Source organism: Hypanus sabinus, chromosome 16 (assembly GCF_030144855.1).
Source record: "Hypanus sabinus isolate sHypSab1 chromosome 16, sHypSab1.hap1, whole genome shotgun sequence".
NCBI classification, from domain to species: domain Eukaryota; kingdom Metazoa; phylum Chordata; class Chondrichthyes; order Myliobatiformes; family Dasyatidae; genus Hypanus; species Hypanus sabinus.
In genome coordinates this window covers 5,932,160-5,955,232 of record NC_082721.1, presented here as the reverse complement: position 1 = coordinate 5,955,232, position 23,073 = coordinate 5,932,160, and the positions used below count along the sequence as shown (strand labels likewise).

The window sequence follows — 23,073 nt, the reverse complement described above, 5'->3', positions numbered from 1 at the left end:
GTTTTTTTCTGAAGAGGCAGTGGGAGAAAACAACACAAAACCTAAGGCTTTGTGGATTTCAGTGATCGACAGATAATAGGGATGACAATTTAGTTGTTTTAAATTATTTTACTTTGACATTTCCAAGTGTATGTTTTAACTAGCTTTAAAACATTTAAGGAATTTAAGATATTTAAGCATTATTAAATTGATGTCAGAGATATTTAACACTGATTTGAAAAAAGCAACCTTTGGCCTTGCCCAATTTATTTAAAAATACACAGAATAGCCCTTCGAGCTACACTGCCCTGTAACCCCAGATTTAATCCTAATCATGTGACAATTTACAATGACTAATTAACCTACCCCGTAGGCTTTGGACTGTGGGAAGAAACCTCAGCACACGGAGAAAACTCACACATTCTATGGTGGAAATGTACAGGGACTCCTTAAAGAGGACACTGGGATTGAACTCTGAATTCTGACACTCTGAGCTGTAACTGTCGCATGAATTGCTGTGCTACTGTGGCGCCCAGATTTCTGCTAGAGCCTCTCAGAGATGTTCCATGAGTGGGCTTATGTAGGATGATTCCCAAGGCCTGGCTATTGTCCAGATTTGTTGCCTAACTCAAGGATGTATGTCAGGGACTGCAGGGACTTGTTGCTCCAACAAGAACTGGCCCACCATAGAAGTAGAACTTTATACTGTTTCAGTTCAAAATTTGCATAGCTCACCTTTGGGACTGGTCCACTAACACCTGACCACAATTCTTCTGAAATTATAAAATTAAAAGAAAAATCAGTTCTCTTTTAGAGGCCACATAACAATTTGCACTACATCCTTAAAGTCCAACATGCATTACAGCAACGTTGTCAAGTACAAGATGCCAGAATAAGTTAACCAAGGTAAGATTCAAGCCACAACAAAAAGGAGTAGAGGTAGAGAAATATTATGAGGAATTCTATAGCATAGAGTCTAGGTAACTGGTAGCTAAAACAGCCGAAAAGATCACTGGGGTCTCCCTCCCCCTTATTTGTAATGCTTTCCAGGAGTATTGTAGATGAAGTGCCTCAGCACTGTGGAGGATCCCTAACACCCGTCCCACAATCACTTTGACCTACCACCACCAGGAAGGAGGCACAGAAACATCAGGACTAGAACTGCCAGACTATGTAAAAGCTTCTTCTCTCAGGCCGCAAGACTAATGAATATCCTGCCACCACTGAGGTCTCGTCACTAGGACAGCGAGCTGTTTACCTGTGCTGTGCACTACATGCATTTTGAATTATATTTTATTAACTTATTTATGATAAAATCAAAATATTATGTGCTGTGTGCAATATATTTGGTTGTATACATGTACAGGCAGTCGACAATAAACTTGAATTTGAAGATCTGGCAGCCAAAATGTGAAAGAACCAGAAATGGAAGGGTGTAACGTTCACCGAAGACTGGTGCCCTTGAGAGCAAGGCCATTGAGGGATTTGAAAAAAGACATGAGAAATTTTAAAATCAAAGCCAGGTTGCTTGGTCAAAGACTTTACAGGGTGGCAGTGCAGAAATGCGCCTGTAAATAAAACAATGCTTTCTTTTACTCTACGGTTCACTGAAGTTCACCTCAAATCAATGATTTTCAACTAACTCCACTTACAAAGGTTGCAACATTTCATGCAGTAAATGAACAAACAAGTTCCAATTTCCACATACTTGCAGCTACCTTAACATTAACAATAAAGGGAAGAGACTGTCTGTTCATAACATAGGATGTTACTGCAATATTAAAGAGAAAGTATGCTTATTTGTCAAGATTCTTATGTTTCGTCAGATTTACATTTATGTAACTATTAAATTAGACTGTATAATTGTTATTTTCTTTTGCAGTTTAGCAAATTATGCCTGCTTGTATTTTATACAATTACCTATGTACACATGTATCCAAGTAGTCACAGCATGTATATGCAATTGTTCAATGTGTTGCCTAGTGCTACAGTTCTGCATCTTTCTGGAAGCTTCTTAATATCACATTATTTGAATAGGAACTATCTGATTGGTTAGCTCTTATCTACAAATCCAAATGAAATGTCTGTTTATCTGGGGTATAAGAAGGGCTAAACACATTGGCATGCCATCTTTTTCTTTTTAATCTTTTTCCTTATTCATTCTTGGCTACTATTTTGCAACTCTATGCTTCCAATTCTCTGTTCTATTAGCACTTAATAAAACAATCGTGAAGCAACAAGTTTTGTGCCACTTTCTTGACTTCCAAAAGAAACTTGGATTTGAAAACATCAAAAACCACAAATTAAACCAACATCTCAAGAGAAAAATTATAGTTTCAAGACAGTTAAAATGTAATAGCAGCCAGTTTACCCTGCTCCTGTTGGATCAGAAGTTGCAAGGGGAGCTACTCAATGAAGAAGTATAAGAAAAATCTTGAAAGGTTTAATAACTTCAAGAATATTGATAGCCGAATTTAAAGACATTTTAGTAATGCTGCTTGATTGCACTATTCCCATCTGGAATCCTACCTTTCTTTAGTTTCTTCTCCTGGATTTTCTGTGCACTCATTTTATATGCCTCAGTTTGCTGAAATTCTTTAAGTTCTTTCAGATATTGTTGCTTGTCTTTTTCTGCTTCATCCAGGTAACGCTGACACAGAAGAAATAAAAATTTGTAACTATCATCTTCATGGCAAATAAAAAGCATGCTAACAACATACACAAGAAACTAAAGGCCACAGTTAATTTGTTTTGACCCTGCTCTACTCACCAGGAATCAATAGGCATTTACAGAGCTTTCTGCCCAGTGCTGAAATTTATAGTTGTCATGTGTTTCTGGTGTTTAGCAGAACTAACAGTTGCTTTTTGATTAACAAATGACAGCAGCAGTGGTGACTTCTTTATTACAAATTTGTATAATTAAATTTCTAAATGTTTTCTTTACATCCTGAAACTGAAGTAGATAAAACTGACTTCATGTGAAATTGATGTGCTGTGTATGATATATGATTTGTGGATGTACTGTGGTCCAGAGGAACATTGTTTCGTTTGGTTGTATATATGTACAGTCGAACGACAATAAACCTGAACTTGGACTTGATTTAAGTTCTCTCATCAATTTACATCTGAAGTGTATATACTATACACTTATACTCCACTATAGTGCATACGCAATTACAATGCACATATCGGTTTTCCCAAAATAGGAGACCTCAATTACAGTGTATATGTATTTAAAATGCAAATATCTGTTGTCCACAACAGAAGGCCTCAATTACAATATATATAAAAAGACAATGCACATACCTGTTTTTCCAAAACAGGAAGCTTGCTCCATTCATTCCCGAGCATGCGGGTGATTTCTGGGAATGGCAGGTCTGGGTGTTGCATACGAATTTGCTCTCGACGCTCATTGAGAAACCGGACATACCCAGTTACTGGTGCTTTCGGACCATTGGGCAAAACCTTCTTCCTTTTCTTTCCTTTTGGCCACCCCCGCTTTTTCACTACACGTTGCTGTTAAACGATAAAATTAAATGATTAATACAAAATCAATCTAGATATTCAGACAGAATTGTGGACTGTATCTCTAACAGGAAGAGATCAATATCTATCAAAACTCAACCATACGACACACCTCTTAACATATACCAAGAGCAATTCAGGCAAATTAAAGAACTCATTTCAAGAAAAAAATAATTGATTATATATTTTTCTGACAATGGAATGATTACAGGAATGCATCAAGTTCGTAGATACAAGCTTAACCTTCCCTTTATGAAAGGTATACAAATTATATATTGTATGGAGAACGACATTTGACAATAAGTGTGACTACTTAGAAACTCCATTCAGGCTACAACACTTCGGGAAGAAAAATTAATACTTCTTGCTTACCAAAGAGGTTTGCAAAATAACTGACATGCTCTAACAATGTCTTAGTTATCGGTTGGATTTTGCAAGTGGCCTCTAATAAGGCCATTTACACTTGGACATTAATTGTCCCAACAGCCCTCTATGAAACCCAATTAGATGGACCTGAGTGAATGAGAATTTTACATCTTCAGACTGCGTCACTTTAACCTTTTATTTCTGCTGGTCTCAGTTTCTTTTTAATGAAAAGGGCAATTATCACGTTGCGTAGACTACCACATTCACTGTTGACTAGTGGATTCCCCATGCACACCTAAAAAATAAACTTGGAACCATAAAGAACTGAAAGCACACCAACTGAGAGCACAGTGGCAACCCTGTGATGGCATTATGAGACTGGAAATCCTGAGACCTGGGTCAACAATGCCAAGAGCTCTGTGATGAAGTTATGAGACTCGAGCTCCTGAGATCTGGGTCAACAATGTCAAGAGCCCTGTGATTATGTTATGAGACTGGAACTCTCAAGACCTGGTATCAGGCACAAATCTTGTTTATTTTGGCTGTTTTATTAAGTGTTACAAGAATGAAGAACAAAAAAAAGTTGTGGTTGCCTCATACCCAGACTAGAGATAACACAATTCCAATGACAATTAATCTATAAATTAGCCAGATCAAACAGTGTGATACCTGCCACAGAGAAATAAGTTTCGACAAACATACAGAAGCAACTAAATTGTAATTACCAAAAACTATTCATTGAACGATAACAGGTATATTGGTGATTATATAAAAGTACAAGCAAGCATTGTAAAGTTAAACTACAAGGAAAATATGAGAAAAATAACAATTCTATACCCCACAATACAGCATTGTTCCTTCCACAACCAAGATCACAAAATGTCCTCTGGGAGGAAAATCTGCCATCCTCACTTGTCTAGCCCACAGCAGTGTTTTCTCTTTCACAGGGCTCACCTAGCCATTGTTCAGGGCAGTTATAGATGGACAACAGTTGCCAGCTTTGCCCACAGTTCCCACACCACAAAAAGGAATACAGCAAAGAATAACAGAACTACAGGGACAAGTTACAGGAATATATTATCAATGTAATGCCTTGGTTAAGTTTTTTCACTGCTATGCCCTAGGTACTTCAGCAGTTCTGTAAGAGCAGTTTGTTCTGCTTTCAGCTTGTTTGAGTTTGAGCCTTGTTGTTCAACTTAGGAATGTGGTGTTAGCCAATCAGGATGGTGGAAATGGGAAAAGCTTCTAGAGAATGTTGGGCAGAGAGGTATTTGTGACCAACATTGATGTGGGTCAAGGTCTTTATAGTGGGAGAAGACAGAAGGGAAGATGGCTGAGGATGCCATCTTCCCTCCTGTCTTGCACAAGGTGCTTTGTACAGCTGAATGGCTTCAAGGAAGAAGTACTCCCATTTGTTTGAGATGGATTTCCAGCGACATTTGGAAGGTGGTGTGTGCTTTCATGTTGACCGAGGGTCCAGCACACGAGTTATAGACAATTTCAAGGTGAGCTCCAATTTATGTGCACATTTGACTATTTAATTACATTGGGCTCTTTTTATTTCTCCTTTGTTTTCCTTAAAAACTCTTTGGTTAACGTTCATAAATATACTTTCTAAATAATTGTATGCAGTGTATGATCTGTTATTTCTTGCTGATGGGTGATTGCAGGGGGACAGTAATTCATACAGCATTCACACAAATTGAGATTTGGGTGGGTAACTCATCCCAATCTCATGGGTTTGGTGGGATCAAAGTCGTATACACCCTAGACATATGAAGCCTGAGGTTTCTATCTCAGGTTTACTGAACGGCCAAGCCCTTATATTATGTATGGCTCCTGATATAAAACATGGACAGAGGAAACATCACACCTGTATCCATCTTGTCACACCTCATGAGTATTTTTTTTCTTTCAATTACTTTTCCTATTTTGAAGAATGAAAGAGATGAAGCCATCAGTGCTCAGCCTTTCCACACTTTATTGTACTGTATCTACTAAAAGCTTACCGAAATTAACAAAAGTATGATTCACAAATATTACTGATTCAAGAGCAAATATAGAGAAGATGGAAATGGCTGAATTTCCATCTTGTACTTCAAATCAAATCAAAATTAATCCAAGCAAGAAATTATATTTAAAAAACTGCTTACAATACTGTGCAAAAGTCTTAGGCTCCCTAGCTGTACATGTGCCCAAGTCTTCTGCACAGTACTGCGTTTAGATCTACTATTTTTTTAAAATCATTGTGTTCTTTATTTTACTGTGTATTTTTTTGTGCTGCAGATACGGAGTAACAATTATTTCATTCTCCTTCACACATGTAACAATTCTGAATCTTTGAATTTACTTGGGTGTTCAGGTCACCAAAGAGAAATTGTATTTGATACAATACAATTAATCATGTAAGGTTTAAACTATGAAAAATCTCCAGACCTTGCATGCAAGACCGTTAATAGATACTACATGACAATAATGTACATTCAGACAAAATACTGACACACAATAAACAAATTTCAGCCTTCTGATAAACATCAGTTCACTTATCATCTACTTACTTCTTCTTCCCCAGTATTACCAGCTCCAGCTACATTTCTGTCAGATTGCTTGTGAGATGGCTGACTTTTGGAACTCTCTACAACTTCTTGCTTAATAACCGTCTGCAACACTCCATTGTGATTGAAAGATTTAGAGGCTAGGGTCCTATAGGTTAAATATAAACAGAAAATAAATGTAATGTATTAGTTAACAGCAAAAGAAATACAGCACACTACATATCTCACACTGCAACAAATTGTATTCAAGGCTGTCAATAGCATTTTTATGCACGATTGAAACAAACACAAGGTATCATTTCCAAAATGCTAGAGGAACTCAGCAGGTTTGGCAGAAATCTATGGAAACTTTTCATAAATGCTATATATATGGATGCTTTCCATTGATGCTGCCTGACCTGCTGAGTTCTTCCAACACTGTGTGTGTTACTTTGGATTTCCAGTCTACAGAATCTTGTGTTCACAAGGTATAATTTCTCTTTAAACTTGTTAGTTTTGCACCAAAGCCAAAAATGTACAAATTCAAAGGAATTTTAAAAAAGTAAATGCTGTGTACAATTTCAGATCTTAAGTTAACAGTTCAACGCTGAACAGATTTGTAATCAGCATTTTGGCACTTACATCAAGGAATGGATGGTATTGAACCCAGATTCCACACATGCAGCTACAAGAAGCCCCCTTGACTGCATCTTGTGCTACATGGCTTACCATTATCCTCCTCCTTCACCTGGTTAAACAGAGCCATACCAGAAGCACAAGAGATTCTACAGATGGTAGAAATCGAGAGCAATGCACACAAAATGCTAGAGGAACTCAGCCAGTCAGGCAACAGTTACAGAGTGGAATAAACAGTCAACGTTTCAGTCCTGATGAAAGGTCTCCATTCAAAACTCTGACTACCTAGATGATGTCTGACTTGCTGAGTTCTTCCAGCATATTTTTTATGTTGCCCTAGAAAAAAAAGTAAAAAAGGTCATGAATTCAGCCCAGTACATCACAGGTAAAACCCTCCCAACCACTAAGCACATCTACAGGAAACACTGCCGTGAGAAAACAGCATCCAAAGGTCCTCACCACCCAGTCCATGCTCTTTTCTTGCTGCTGCCCTCAGGTAGGTACAAGTGTCTCAGGATTCACACCACCAGGTTCAAGAACAATTACTACCCCTCAACCATCAGGCTCGTGAACAAGCAGGTATAACTGCATTCGTTCTACTTCCAGTATTCCCACAACTGATGGTCTCACTTTAAGGACTCATTATCTTGTTATTTCATGCTCATTGGTCATTGTTATTTATGTATATTTGCATTTTCAGTTTTTAGTTCATTGATCCTATTTATAGTAACTATTCTATAGATTTGCTAAGTATGCCCACAGGAAAAAGAATCGCAGGGTTGTATGTGGTGACATGTATGTATTCTCTGATAATAAATTTTACTTGGAACTTTTGAACTTTGAAGTGGCTACAAGATCCAGAAAGGCTGCAATGTGGCAAAACTCTCCTTCCACAATCTCCAGTTGGCTGGTACTGACTTCTAACAACAAGGACTTGAGATATGGAGCTCCTCAGCTAGCATCTAATGCTCATTGTTGCTACTGAAATTTGGACAGAACTACATTAGACCAATTTGTTCACTTTTTGTTTTATCATGCAACTCATTTAGTTGCCCTTCCACACACCTCCATTAGCCTTTAAACCTGCTCTGTTGAGTCTTCACCCACTTTACAAGATAAAGTAACAAAACTGGAAATATAGTTCTGCCTTGTCTGTTCAGCATTTTTGCTCACCATTCTGAGGGCCTGCAAGTCAGCAGATAATTGGTTTTGCAGTATCTCATTCATGATGAAGATATTTCTGTGCAAACTTATCTATAACCACATAAATGAGCCATTTGATAATGGGCCACAGTAGCCCATTGATGGTAGAGTGAAGTGGTTCTGGTGTGCATAAGAGGTCATATTTGGAGGACACTGGACACTGAGGTTTTAAACCTGGTAATGATGGACTAGAATCACATCACCGACTGGTATGGAGGGGCCACTGCACAGGATCAGAAGAAGCCACACAAGTTGTAAACTCAGTTCCATCATGGGCACTAGCACCCCCAGCATCAAGGACACTTTCAAAAGGAGATGCCTCAAAAAGATGGCATCCATCATTAAGGACATACCCTCTTCTCATTGCTACCATCAGGGAAGTACAGGAGCAGAGACATTTCAAGAACAACTTCTTCCCCTCCATCATCAGAATGGTCAATGAATCCTGGACACTATCTTTTTTTTTGCAATAAGTTATAACTAACTGTAACATACACACACACACACACACACACACACAGCAGCTGCAAGGACTGCAGAGTTTTTAAAAAACGGCAGAAAACATAAGATTTCAGAGTTCATAAACAGTGAGAATCAGGTGATAATAATCATTTTTAAAAAAACAGAAACGGCTGGTTACATTGACACATTTGATTACACAACAGATAACTTAGTTTTAATTACAGAATAGATTGAACAGCATTTTGAAGCCAAAGAAAACAAGCAGAAACTTTGCTGAGTGCATTAGGTTCAGTGTTTAACTGCTTCAATTAAGCCATCCAAAATGAGCTTTGCTGATATTCTGAAAGTCATGCAGGAACATTTAGCATTAGGTTCAATGTTTAACTGCTTCAATTAAACCAGTGGTCCCCAACCACCGGGCCTCAGACCGTTACTGGGCTGCAAAGCATGTGCTACCGGGCTACAAGGAAACAATATGAAACATTATGAGTCAGCTGCACCTTTCCTCATTCCCTGTCATGCTTACTGTTGAACTTGAACGCACGCAAGGTCATCAGTCACTTCAATGAAGTGATACCCTAGCGCCAGGGATCACTGGTTGGTGTCAGGTAATCAGCCGGCAAGAAGTGCCATTGCTACTGGCCTGGAGCATGGACAAATGGGTGCTGCCTCTAAACCTGTTTAGCACACCGAATGTTCATGGGGATCCCGGTGCTAAAATATTTGCAGACGACCTAACTCGGGCTCAGGGTTTTGTAAGTAGCACAGCAGCTACCTCGCAGCGACCTACTGAAAGTCATCCCTTGAGCCAAACTTTTGTCAGCCGATAGATCCTACCTACCTACAAAGGAGGCAGGCACGCATCCTGTCGCATTCCTCGCTTGGTTGGTCGCTCTCTCTGGACTAAGACCACCACGGCCCCAGTACAGGGACATCTGGCCCTTACCTTGTCCTCTCACTGGTGTGTTGCAATGATTTTATATGTTCATACAAGGAAAATATGCGCTGTGTGTTTAATATCCAAACGTTACTTAAAATGTTACAATGCTATTGACTTATAAGTTAGTTATAATTGACTTATCACTATATTCATGCGAGGAAAATATGTGGTGTGTGCGTGAGAAATGAAATTGAGTGTATTAGCCATTTATAAGTGACTTATAGTTGACTTACCACCGATATTCCAGTTGTGATTAACACCCACACCGCCCCTCCCCCCCCCCCAATCGGCCAGTCCGCAAGAATATTGTCAATATTAAACCGGTCCGCGGTGCAAAAAAGGTTGGTGACCCCTAAATTAAACCATCCGAAATGAGCTTTGCTGATATTCTAAAAGTCACGCAGGAACATTTAGAACCAACACCATTGTTGACTGCAGAACACTTTAGGTTTTATAAGCAGAATCAAAAAGAAGGGAGCCTATTTCAGTGTGCGTGGCCAAATTTTAGAGATTGTCTGAGCATCTTCAGTTCAATGATAGGCTTACTGAAGCACTGAGAGATCTTTTGGTTCGTGAAATCTTACAAGAAAACTTTCAAAAACTGTTCCTAACTGAAGCTCGAACAAGAATGTGTAAACAAACAATATATACACAGGATTATTCAAATGTTAAGCCTCTCCCTGTGCAATTTTTCTTGCATCAATTAAAATCTCATTAGCTCTTGTTCTGTCACGAAAGTACATTTCCCTAACCCTTTGATTAAATCACCCAACAACTCAATTAACTCATCAATAGTAAATCTTTTAGTTTCATCATCCTCACTGCCATCTTTATCACTTGCAATGTTTTTAAATCAGCATTCAGAACAGTCTATAATGTCCAGGACAATAAGGTGATGCACAACAGGTGTTTCATCATCGACAATCATTCACTCACGTAGATTTTCTTCATCAAGACTACTTGCTATAGCTTTGAAAGCAGGTCCTGTTACACTTTTTGCATTCACAAGCAAATCATAAACAACTAATTTCTCCTTTGGTACATGATATCCTGCAAAATCATAAAGCTTTTCATCCAGCATCAAGGCAGGCCACAACTTATGCCAGCTATTCTTTAGTGTTGAAGGTTCTACCTTCTCTTACCTTCAAGCAATGAACACACTTTATGTTAAATTCTTTAATAAACGTCTGTATAGAATTGCCAGTACTTGCATCTAACAGATGTTCCATGAAAAATGAGGGATACTTGGCATTTAGAGTGCAGTATTCCTTGGTCTTGGGATTGGATAAGTGACATACAGTTTGGTGGTGAACACTGTAAAAACTTATTCTTACACAGGAGTTCAGCTTTGGGGTGAGCTGAACAGTTATCCAAAATAAGAATTTTACAATCTTCGGGTAGTCCCACAAATATGAAATATGCTCTGGCTTCTGGCACAAAGTATTTTGCAAACCACTAACACAATATTGGTGGTAATCCAGCCATGTTAATTTACGCAACACACACAAAATGCTGGAGGAACTCAGCAGGCCAGACAGCATCTATGGAAAACAACAATCTGTGTGAATTGGTGATAACATATCCTCCTCGCTGACGATCCAAAAGTGGTGCACCTCAGGGGTATGTGCTTAGCTCACTGCTCCACTCTCTGTATACATGACTGTGTGGCTAGGCATAATTCAAATACCATCCACAAATTTGCTGACAATACAACCATTGTTGATATAATCTCAGGTGGTGACGAGAGGGTGTACAGGAGTGAGATATGCCAACTAGTGGGGTGGTGTGGCAGCAACAACCTTGCACTCAACTCAAGACAAAAAGAGCTGATTGTGGACTTCAGGAAGGGTAAGATGAAGGAACATGTACCAATCCTCATAGAGGGGTCAGAAGTGGAGAGAGTGAGCAGTTTCAAGTTCTTGGCTGTCAAGATCTCTGAGGACCCAACGTATCGATGCAGTTATAAAGAAGGCAAGACAGCAGTTATACTTCATTAGGAGTTTGAAGAGATTTGGTATGTCAACAAATACACTCAAAAACTTCTGCAGACGTACAGTGGAGAGCATTTTAACAGGCTGCATCACTGTGTGGCAATTGGGGGGGGGGGGGGGGGGGGAGGGGTGGCTACAGCACAGGACCGAAAGAAGCTGTAGAGGGCTGTAAATTTAGTCGGCTCCATCTTGGGTACCAGCCTACAAAGGACCCAGTGCATTTTCAAGGGGTGGTGTCTCTCAGAAAGGCAGCATCCACTATTAAGGACCTCCAGCACCCAGGGCATGCCCTTTTCTCACTGTTACCATCAGGTAGGAGGTACAGAAGCCCGAAGGCACACACTCAACAATTCAGGAACAGCTTCTTCCCCTCTGCCATCCGATTCCTAAATGAACATTGAACCCGTGAACACTACCTCACTTTTTAATATACATTATTTCTGTTTTTTGCACAATTTTAATCTATTCAAAATACTTAATACTGTAAATTTATTTCGGCCAATAATAAACCTGATTCTGATTTTGATCCTTCTGATCCTGAGTAATTAATGAAGAAAACCAGGTAATTGCAAAGGATTCACAAGCCTTTTCTTGCAAATGTCATTTTTACTGTCAAAAATGGATGACTTTGCATTTGACTGTTTTGAAATCCATTCCTAGAGTTCTGCCCACGCACTATTCTACATCTGTAACACTCTTCCCCTTTCACTTTCATGTTTCTTATTCTTACTAATTTAAGCCATCTTTAGGATTATTTGAAAGTTGAGAAAAGAGATGGAAAAAAAATCACTCAGTCATTTCATGTTTTCTCTTAAGTCTGCAATATTTCTAAAAATGTTTTTGCATACATTTGAGAATCTTTCTTCTGTTAAAACGGCACAATACAAAATGAAATAATTTAATTGACAGAAGATGCAAAGTCAAAAAAATGTTCTTATTTCTGCAAAACATTTCAACATATAAACTAGGTTTTAAAGAATTAAAACAGCATACAATCTACTTACCCAGCCATAACTACAGATTCTTTATTATTTTGCGACATTGCAATAGGAGAATCTATGATAATTTAAGAAATTTAAATATTAAAACACCTATACATCATGATTGTATTCATCAGTAATAAAATACAAAATCTAATTAGAAATATATTACAAAAATCCATTTTCACCTTCTTACTCTATATCAAATATTGAAAGGCCTAGATCGAGTTGATGTTTCCAGTATTAGGGGAGTCTGGGACCAGAGGGCACAGCCTCAGAATAGAGGGATATATATTTAAAACAGAGATGAGAAGAATTTCTTTAGCTAGAGAGTTGTCAATCTGTGGAATTCCTCGCCACAGACACCTGTGGAGGCCAAGTTACCCAGTAATTTTAAAGCAGAGGTTGATAGGTTCTTGATTAGTAAGGGTGCCTAAGGTTACGGGAAGAAGGCAGAAGAATAGGGTTGAGAGTGATAATAACACGGCCATGATGGAATGAAGAAGCAGACCTGATGGGTTGAATGACGCAATTCTACTACTATGCCTTATGGTCTTTTCAGTTACTAAGGCAAAGCTAGTTATCCATCAGGTATGCTAAGCATTTTTGTCCCAGTTTTATTAATTTGTGACAAGTATAGATTGAGCATACACATGGTAATCAATAGGACTTGTTACAACAGGCTTCCACAGACACAGACCAGAAGCAAAGAGCAGAACTTACCAGATGTACTCTCTCTTTTACAGGTTAGGCTTCATCTTGTAGGACAGCCTTCCTGCAGACATATGGAGGAGAAATTATTAGAACTGAACACGTTGTCTGATTGCTATCTGGAAATACGACCACCCCCACTGCTGCTTGCATGAGTGGTACTTTTTTTTTGCACATTGGGGGTCGATATTTTTCTTTGAATGGGTTCCTTGATGTTTCTTTGTTTTATGGCTGTTTGCGGGAAGATGAATTTCAGGGTTGTACACCGCATACATACTCTGATAATAAATGCACTTTGAAACTTTGAAAGTCCCAAAGGCAGCTCTGCAAAACTTGTGCAGTCAGTTCACTTTACAATATTCAGCTGGTGTGTATATTTGCCTACATTAGCACATATGGAATGAAAATTCATGAAATAACTGTGGAAAAAAGACTTCAGAATCAAAATTAAGTTTAGTATCATTTGTCTTTTTGAGATGCACCAGATGTGTTATGCAGAACTGCAACATGGATGGATTCCAGGAACATAATTCCAGACCCTCCCTTGGGTTCTCCGTCGGTATTGTCAATTTTAATTCACAACAAAGAAATCACACTAACTAACATACTTAAGGTTTATTGGCATGGAGAGCATTCTAACTGGTTGCATCACTGTCTGATATGGAGGGGCACTGCACAGGATCAGAAAAAGCTGCAGAAAGCTGCACCAGCCTCCCCGGATCGAGAATACCTTCAAAAGACAATACATCAAAAAGGCTGCATCCATCATTAAACATCGCTATTACAGTACAGAAATAGGCTCTTCAGCCTATCTAGTCAATGCCGAACATTAATCTGCATAGTCTCATCGACCTGTATTGGGACCATGGCCCTCCACCCTCTTCTCATTCACTTATCTATCCAAACTTCTCTTAAGCATTCAAATCGAGCCTGCATCCACCACTTCTGCTGGCAGCTCGTTCTACACTCTCACCACCCTCTGAGTGGAGATGTTTCCCTTAAACAATTCACCCTTCACCCAAGACATCTGGTTGTCCCACCCAATCTCAGTGGAAATAGTCTGCTTACATTTACCCTAACTATATCCCTCAATTTTGTATACCTCCATTGAATCTCCCATCATTCTTCTACACTGTAGGGAATAAAGTCCTAACCTATTCAATCTTTCCCTATAACTCAGGTCCTCAAGTCCTGGCAACATTCTTTTCACTTTTTCTGTACTCTTTCAAACTTATTTACATCCTTCCTGTAGTTAGGTGACTAAAATTGTACAGAACACTCCAAATTAGGCCTTACCAACATACCATATAATTTCAACATAACATCCCAATTCCTGTACTTAATACATTGATTTATGAAAGCCTATGTACCAAAAGCTTTCTTTACCACTCTATCGACCTGCGACACCACTTTCAATGAATTAAGTACCTGTATTCCCAGATCCCTTGGTTCTATCGCACTCCTACTGCTTACCGTGCAAGACCTAACCTCGCTGGTCCCCACAAAATTCAACACCTGACACTTGTCTGTATTACATTTCATCTGTCATTTTTCCATCTGTAAGCTGATGGTCTTCCTCACTGTCCATTACATCCCAAATCTTGGTGCCATCTGCAAATTTACTGATTCAGTTAACCACATTATTGTCCAGATTGTTGATATAGATGGTAAACAACAACAGATCCAGCACCAATGCCTGCAGTATACAACTAGTCACAGGCCTCCCGTCAGACAGGCAACCATCTACCACTACTCTCTGGATTCTCCCACAAGGCCAGTCTAATCCAATTTAAATCAAATCTCATCTTGAATGCCAAGCAACTTAGCCTTCTTGACCAACCACCCATGCAGAACCTTCTCAAATACCTTGCTAAAATCCATGCAGACATCTACTGTTATATGTAACAGCATATACGCACACACACACACCTGTTATTGTAATTTATACTTTCTAATATTATGTATTGCACTACACTGCTGGTGCAAAACAAATCTTGTGACATTTACCGTGATATTAAACTCGATTCTGAGATAGTGGTGCATTAACGCTACCTTATTATGGCTCTTTTGCACTTTCTATGAAATTTATAATAATTTTAGGTCTTTACAATTCACTGCTGCACAAAACAATGGATTTTACAACATATCTGCATATTTCTACAGATGTACTGAGGAGAGCATTGTAACTGGATTCATCACTGTCTGGTATGGGGAGGGGGCAACTATACAGGATCGAAATAAGCTGCAGAAAGTTGTAAACTCAGCCAGCTCCATCATGACCACTAACTTCCCCATCATCCAGAACATCTTCAAGGTGCAATGCCTCAAAAATGCAGCATCCATCATTAAGGACCCCCATCACCCAAGACATGCCCTCTTCTCATTGCTACCATCAGGAAGGAGGTACAGAAGCCCAAAGACACACAATCAATGATTCAGGAACAGCTTCTTCCCATCTGCTACTCATTTTCTGAATGGACAATGAAACCACAAACACTACCTAACTTTTTTTTTGCACAACTTATTTAATTAGTGTATGTATACTGCACGACATATGCCAGCGATATTAAACCTGCTTCTGAGTTAGTGGTCCTTGCTATGGCTCTTTTACACTATTTATTGCTGATATTTATAGTAATTTTATGACTGGACGCTCCTGCTGCCGCAAAACAACAAATTTCACGACAGAAGTCAGTGATAATAAACCTGATTCTGATTTAATTGAACTCTGCTGCCCCCTCCTTGGGCGCATGCGCAGTCTCCCGGCGCGGACACTCACTTGGCCGTTAACTTCCCTCCTCCTCACCCTTCCTACCGCCGCTCATCTCGCCGGTAGCCTCAGATACCATTTTCACCAACAAAGCAAAATTAACCAGCGCCATTCCGAACAACCAGCTCCCTCCTCGGCACCCCAGACCCAACACGGTGGAGTATAATTATCGCACCTCGCCCCTTAAATAACACCTACGTTTATGGCATCGTTCGAATACCTGCGTGAGTAAAAACTGCTCGCCGTTAACAAGAATATTATAACCTGATATTCCCCCCCTTAGCAAATCGCAAAAAATACAAATAACTGCCGGCCGCTCCTGCTCTTGTGTAAGACGCTGACTCCTCCTCAACCAAGCCAACTTCCGGACGCACACGCCCAGCCCCGCGCCGATTGGTCAAAGCGGCATCCAATATTTGCATATGTAAAGCGTTCTTGTTGGCTCTCAATTGTCACTGGATCTTTGGAGTGTCAATCACTTTGAGGTAGGGCCAATAGGAAGCCGTCATGCAAATGAGGCAGGTGTGGTTTCCCGGCCACTGGTGGGACAATTCAAGAGTGGCAAAACACAAAGTTTGTGATCACTTCTCCCAGCCATGGTAGGAAGCTCAGACATTGCACAAGTAATCACTGAAGCTGTCTCTGCAAGGCCCTCTAAATCCATTGCAAAAATAAACAAATTGCTGGAGGAACTCTGGGTCAAGCAGCACCTATGGAAGCAGAGTGGTGGTCAGTGTTTTGGGTTGACAATGGTACACGATAGAACATTCTCCCTTTAGCCCACAAAGTCTGTGCCCTTCCTGATGCCAAATGAAACAGCGCCACGGTAGCCAAACGGCATGACGCTATTACAGCTCGGGCTGTCGGAGTTCAGTTCTGACATCCTGTGTTTGTATATCCTCCTTGTGAAGTTGTGGGTTTCCTCCGTGTGCTCCAGTTTCCTCCCACAGCCCAAAAGCCTACGTGTTACTAGGTTAATTGGTCATTGTAAAATGTCCTGTGATTAGGCTGAGTTTGGGGCCGTAGGTTGCTGGGCTGTGTGGCTCGTTTGGCTGGAAGGGCCTGTTCCATGGTGTCAATAAATAAATACATAATATGTACATAAATAAACAAATAATCCCATTTGCCTGCACATGATCCATACCCATCCAATCCCTTCATAACACGTAGGAGCAGAATTTGGCCTTTCAGCCAACCTAGTCTGCTCTCTCATTCAAACAAAGTTGATTTATTTGCCCTCTCAACTCCATTCTCACACCTTCTTCCTCCACCCTTTGACACTCCTACTAATCACAAATCTATCAACCTCCACTTTAAATACACCCAGTGACTTGGCCCCCATGGCCCTCTGTGGCAGTAAATTCATGCTCATATGTTCAGCTAAAGGTCTTTAACCCTGGTATTACATCTCCACCACCCTGGCTGCAGTTTCAGGCACCTACTGCACTCCACATAAAGGAAACTTACCCCGCACATCTCCCTTATAACTTCTCCCTTCTCAGTATAAAGCTATTGGCTTTCCTGCCCTTAGAATATCTACCCCCTTCTGTGCCGTTCAACACAATAAATGTGAATACATGAAATAGTTTATATCCATAGATTGACTGTATGTCCATAAAGTGATGCTGGTGTTATGCCTGCAGCCCCCTCCTTTTTGAGAATCTCAGGATCGCTATTGATTTGGGTCAGGAGACCCAGGAAATGAGAGAGAGACGTTTGGAATGTCTTGACCCCCCCCCCGGCGATATAAAGCTACGGGAAACGGCCTTTATCTCTTGGAGACGGAATTGTGTATTAAAATACTGTGCTTCGTGGAAGCCCTCAGGCAAAGTGGGCTGGTTGGTGGAGGGATTGCATCATCCCTACCTGATTGACATCTGAGACCCTGTGAGTCAGGATAAAAGAGGGTCTGTGGGAACAGCCCCTCAGAAGCACCAGAAGAAACGCTAGCGATCCCATAATAGCAAAAGCCAGTGGGAAGGCCACGTGCGTCCGTTTCCATTTGCCCTGGAATTGGTGTGCCTTGACCACGGAAGAACGGTTTTTAGCTAACAACGGGGAAATCAACTCCCAACGACTCTCGAAGGATTGATATCATAAAAGGACTGGGCAAGTTTTAACCCGTCTTTCTCTCAAACCAAAAAGCTGCAGCTTGAATGACCTAAAGTGACTTTTATATTTCCATCGGACAATACATTATCCCCTAGACCAGGCATGGGCAAACTACGGCCCGCGGGCCATATGCGGCCCGTTAAGCTTTTTAATCCGGCCCGCAGAACTTGATGAAATTATATTAATAAACCTTGTTAACGTTTTTTCCCCGCAATTCTGGCGTCTTCCCAATAGATGACGCACACTATATACATTGACCTTTGTTGAGGTGCAGCGTATTATTCCACATTTGCGCTTTACTTTGTGACCTTGTGGCAACCCATTTCCTGGCACATCCGAACCGGCTCACAATTAGCCAGCGTTCCGGCTAAGGGAGATAGCCTGCGGGGATTTGCGAGCACAGAGCTCCGCATATTGGCGCGCTCTCACTGTTCTGTCATTGTGCGGGTCGTTGTTGAGTTTTGGCACAGGGGACAATTGAATAAGAAGGAGCAGGACAAGTAGACCTGCATCTCCTACTGTTTTTGAAATAAAGACAGTCAGGAGGAGAGTGATGATGATAATATCTTGAAGGATAACAGAATTTTCAGTGCTTTAAAATAATAACTGTTACTATTTAAAAAAGCTGTATTTTATTCATTTAATTTTCAGTGTTTTAAAAGACATTTCAATAAATAGCTAAATACCATGGGACTTCAAAGACAGATATTTTGTTGTAATGCATTTGTTCATTTTCAATTGAAATTAAAGCACATGTTTTCTACATATCCCATGATATTTTATTTTCTCTTATGAGGTGTATTACCAAAACACTCTGTCCATCTGCTCCTGGTCCGGCCCCCCTGTCAAATTTTAGAACCCTTTGTGGCCCTCAAGTCAAAAAGTTTGCCCACCCCTGCCCTAGACAACGATAGAGCTATTTCTTATTGATTATTATTATACCCGCACTTTTAGATTTAGTATTGATGATGTATATTATCTGTATGTTTGCATGGATATCATTTTTGTGTATTTTTATCAATAAATACTGTTAAAAATAGTACCATCAGACTTCAACAGATCTCTCTATCTTTGCTGGTAAGTGACCCAGTTACAGGGTACGTAACACTGGGCATACACAGGAGTGTCTGTACTTTGACAGGAAATGATAAAGTAAAGGTGATTGGGGGTGTGGAGGGGTGGGTTAGCGGGTGGAAATGTTGATCAGGCTTACTGTTTGGGGAAAGTAACTGCTTTTGAGTCTGGTGGTCCTGGTGTGGATGCTACATAGCCTCCTTCCTAATGGGAGTGGGACAAACAGTCCATTAGCGGGGGGGGGGGGGTGAGATCCTTCATGATGTTGCTAGCCCCTTTCTGTACATATGTCTTTGATGGCAGGTAGGCTGGTGCCGGCTGGTAGCATTGTGGCATCAGCACTGGACTTCGGAGCAAAAGCACCCGAGTTCAAATCCAGCCAGCTCCAAAAAACCTGGAGGGGGATGGACTCCACCAGGTTTCAGATGCCCAAGACACGCTGCATGATCGGTGCAAAAAGCTTGTCATGATGGCATCCCGTCATGAAAAGCTTGTCATGCTTCTTCATCAAAGTGACAACCCGGTGAACCTCTGACCCCTGTCCAAACCCTCCAAATCTTCCCTGTAAAGAGAATCAGAATTGGGTTTGTTGTTGTTGACGTACATAATGTAAAATTTATTGCAACAGCGCAGTGCAAGGACATAAAAATCACTGTAAACTAATTTGTTATGTGCAGTTATGGTCTTCCCACGACTATGATTGTTCTTGGTAAATTTTTCTATAGAATAGTTCACCATTGCCTTCTTCTGGGTAGTGTCTTTACAAAACGGGTGACACAGCCATTATCAATACTTTTCAGAGATTGTCTGTCTGGTGTCAATGGTTGCATAACCAGAACTTGTGATGTGCACCAGCTGCTCATGCGACCATCCACCACCTGCTCCCATGGATTCACATGACCCTGATTTGGGGGTGCGGAGGCTAAGCAGCTGCTACGCTTGCCCTAGGGTGACCTGCAGGTTAGCGGAGGGAAGGAATGTCTTACACCTCCTTTGGTAGATATATCTCCACCCTGTCACCCAAATATAAAGAGTAGAGAAAATTTACACAGATATTGCTGGGACCTGAGGATCTGACTTACAGGGATAGTTGAAATTCAACTATACACATGAATACAACCAAACAAAACAGTGTTCCTCTGGGGCCAAGGTGCAAAACACAGAACCAACAGTCACACAGCACAAGGCACATACAGCACATATAATTATGACAGCATTAAAACATATATTTACACACAATAAATAATGTAGCCCAAGTCCCAAATGTCATGGCCTGTAATTTGATGGTGCATGGGATGTTATCCTGGAGCCACGTTTCTGCAAGAACAAGAATGAAACAGTTCCTCCTATCATGTGCCATGCTGGTTAAATAGGTTGAATTAATTAGGACTTCATTCCCAGGAGTGCAGAAGAATGAGGGGCTATCCTGTATAGCATTTGTGGAAGTTCCAGGTGTCAGGGGTTTGAGCATGTGAAGCTACCGTTACTAGGGAGAAAGTTTTTTGGGAAACTGAAAGGTCTGAAGTCACCTAAACCAGAAGGGACACTCCAGGGTTCTAAAGGAGATAGCTGAAGAGATTGTGAAGGCAGAATTAATGATCTTTTCCAAAAGACTGTAAAAATTGCAAATGTCACTCTGCTCTTCAAGGAGGGAGAAAGACAGCAGAAAGGAAAGCTCAGTGATTGGGAAGAGGTTGCAGTCAATTGTTAAGGATGTGGTTTCAGGGTACTTGAGGCACATGATAAAACAGGTCATAGTCAGCATGGTTTCCTCAATGGAAAATCTCACCTGACAAATCTGTTGGAATTATTTGAAGAAATAACAAGCAGGATCCACAACAGTGTCATAAGGTGGGCGTTGGGAACAGACCCAAATGCAAGACACAGACACTGAAGTACTAGGGAAAGTGGGACCTTGTGTGTCAGAAAGGTAGGGAAGTGGGGGAGAAACGACGCTGGACAAGACTAGGAAAGAGGGACCTGGACAAGGAACTAAAAACAGGGACTAGGAACTCAGAGCCTTGGACCCGGACTGGAGCCTCCTCAGAGCCTTGGACCCCGGACTGGACTTGGAGCCTGAGACCTAGACTGGACTTGGACATGGAATGACAAACAACGACAGTCCGCTAGAGTAGCGGCAAACTGCCTGCCTACTGAGCCTTGGACTCGAGCACAGGAACACTGAACACAGAGCCAGGACCCCTCCTTGGGAACAGGACATAGGGCCAGGACTCATACACAGACACTAAAAACAGGGACACAAAGAGACAGTTCCAAGCTCAACAATAGATAGTTCCTTCTGTTGGCATGGTAAGGTTCCAGTCTCACTCCAGCAGCTAAACTTGATGGCGATACAGGCAAGGCTTCAGGTGTGGGTTGCTGAAAGAAGAGGAAGGGAAGGGAACAGTCCAATCTCAGGTTAACAGCAAAGGCAGCCTGACTTACCCCACAGAGGCAAAGACAGGATACTGACAAGACAAACCCCACAGAGATGAGGACGGGATACTGACAAGACAAACCCCACAGAGATGAGGACAGGATACTGACAAGACAAACCAGCGCCTACACACGAACCCAGGGCCACTTATATTCCAGCCCGAAGACGAGAATCAGGTGCCTGTGATTAAGCCCAAATGAAACAAGGGACAGCCAGAAGACCCGGAGTCTGGAATCCACGGACTGGACTGTGAACAGGCATGCAGAGTTCATGGACGCACCATGACAAATGGAGAATTGGTTCATGTTATGTACTTGGATTTGCCTTTGACAAAGTGCCACACATGACAAAAAACTGAGGCACAAAGTAACTTGGAAGTCCTTGTGAGGATTCCCTAAAGGTTGAATCTGTGGTGAGGAAGACAAATGCAGTGTTAGCATTCATTTCAAGAGGACTAGAATATAAAAGCAAGGATGTAATATTGAGACTTCATAAAGCACTGGTGAGGCCTCACTTGGAGTATTGTGAGCTTTTTTGGACCCCTTAGAAAGGTTGTGCGGAAACTGGAGAGGGTTCAAAGGATGTTCACAAAAGTGATTCTAGGACTGAATGGCTTGTCATATGAAGAGTGTTTGATGGCTCTGGGCCTGTATTCACTAGAATTCAGAAGAATTGAGGGGTGACCTCATTGAAACCTATCGAATAGTGAAAGGTCTTTATAGAAGGGATGTGGAAAAGATGTTTCCTATGACAGGAGAGTCCAAGAACAGAGGATGCAGCCTCAGAACAGAGGGAGATGAGGTATGGAGATGAGGAAGTATTTCTTTAGCCATAGGGTGGCAAATCTGTGGAATTATTTTGCCACAAGCAGCTGTGGAGGCCATATCTTTGCATTAATTTTATGGCAGAGGTTGATTCTTGATTGGTCAGAGCATGAAGAGATGCAGGAGACTGGGGCTGAGAGGAAAATGGATCAACCATGATGAAATTGTGGAGCAGACTCGATGGGCCAAATGGCCTAATTCTGCTGCTATAGCTTATGGTCTTACATACAAAGTAATGAGGGGTATAGGTATAGTGAATGCATACAGTTTTTCCCCTTAGATTGGGTGAGACGAGAACTAGTGGTCATAGATTTAACATGAAATGAGAAATATTTAAGGAGAATCTGAGAGGGAACTTCTTCTTTCAGAGGGTCGTGCAAATGTGGTCAAGCTGTCACTTCAACTGTAACACTTCGGAGAAGTTTGAATAGGTACATGGATGGGAAAGGTGTGAAAAGCCATGGTCCACGTGCAGGTCATTGGGACTAGGTGGAAAATGAGGTCAGCACGGACTAGATGGGCTTGTTTC

General features: G+C 40.9%; 1 protein-coding gene across 5 annotated transcripts in view; it reads right to left on the bottom strand.

The window, feature by feature from the left end:
• The window catches only part of LOC132405970 (SWI/SNF-related matrix-associated actin-dependent regulator of chromatin subfamily E member 1-related-like), a 39,488-nt gene extending 23,006 nt beyond the window's left edge, over nucleotides 1-16,482 (bottom strand). The window contains exons 1-7 of one of the 5 annotated variants that reach the window (XM_059991033.1): nucleotides 16,296-16,482; nucleotides 13,340-13,391; nucleotides 12,641-12,692; nucleotides 6,429-6,573; nucleotides 3,286-3,495; nucleotides 2,509-2,629; nucleotides 715-752 (exon numbers count right to left, since the gene is read on the bottom strand). In XM_059991033.1, the coding sequence (XP_059847016.1) occupies nucleotides 715-752; nucleotides 2,509-2,629; nucleotides 3,286-3,495; nucleotides 6,429-6,573; nucleotides 12,641-12,678 (552 nt within the window). In that variant the 5' untranslated portion in view covers nucleotides 12,679-12,692; nucleotides 13,340-13,391; nucleotides 16,296-16,482. The remainder of the gene's footprint in view (nucleotides 1-714; nucleotides 753-2,508; nucleotides 2,630-3,285; nucleotides 3,496-6,428; nucleotides 6,574-12,640; nucleotides 12,693-13,339; nucleotides 13,392-16,295) is intronic. The other 4 variants (XM_059991032.1, XM_059991034.1, XM_059991036.1 and 1 more) reach the window with 4 other exon arrangements.
• Nucleotides 16,483-23,073: the final 6,591 nt, after the last annotated feature.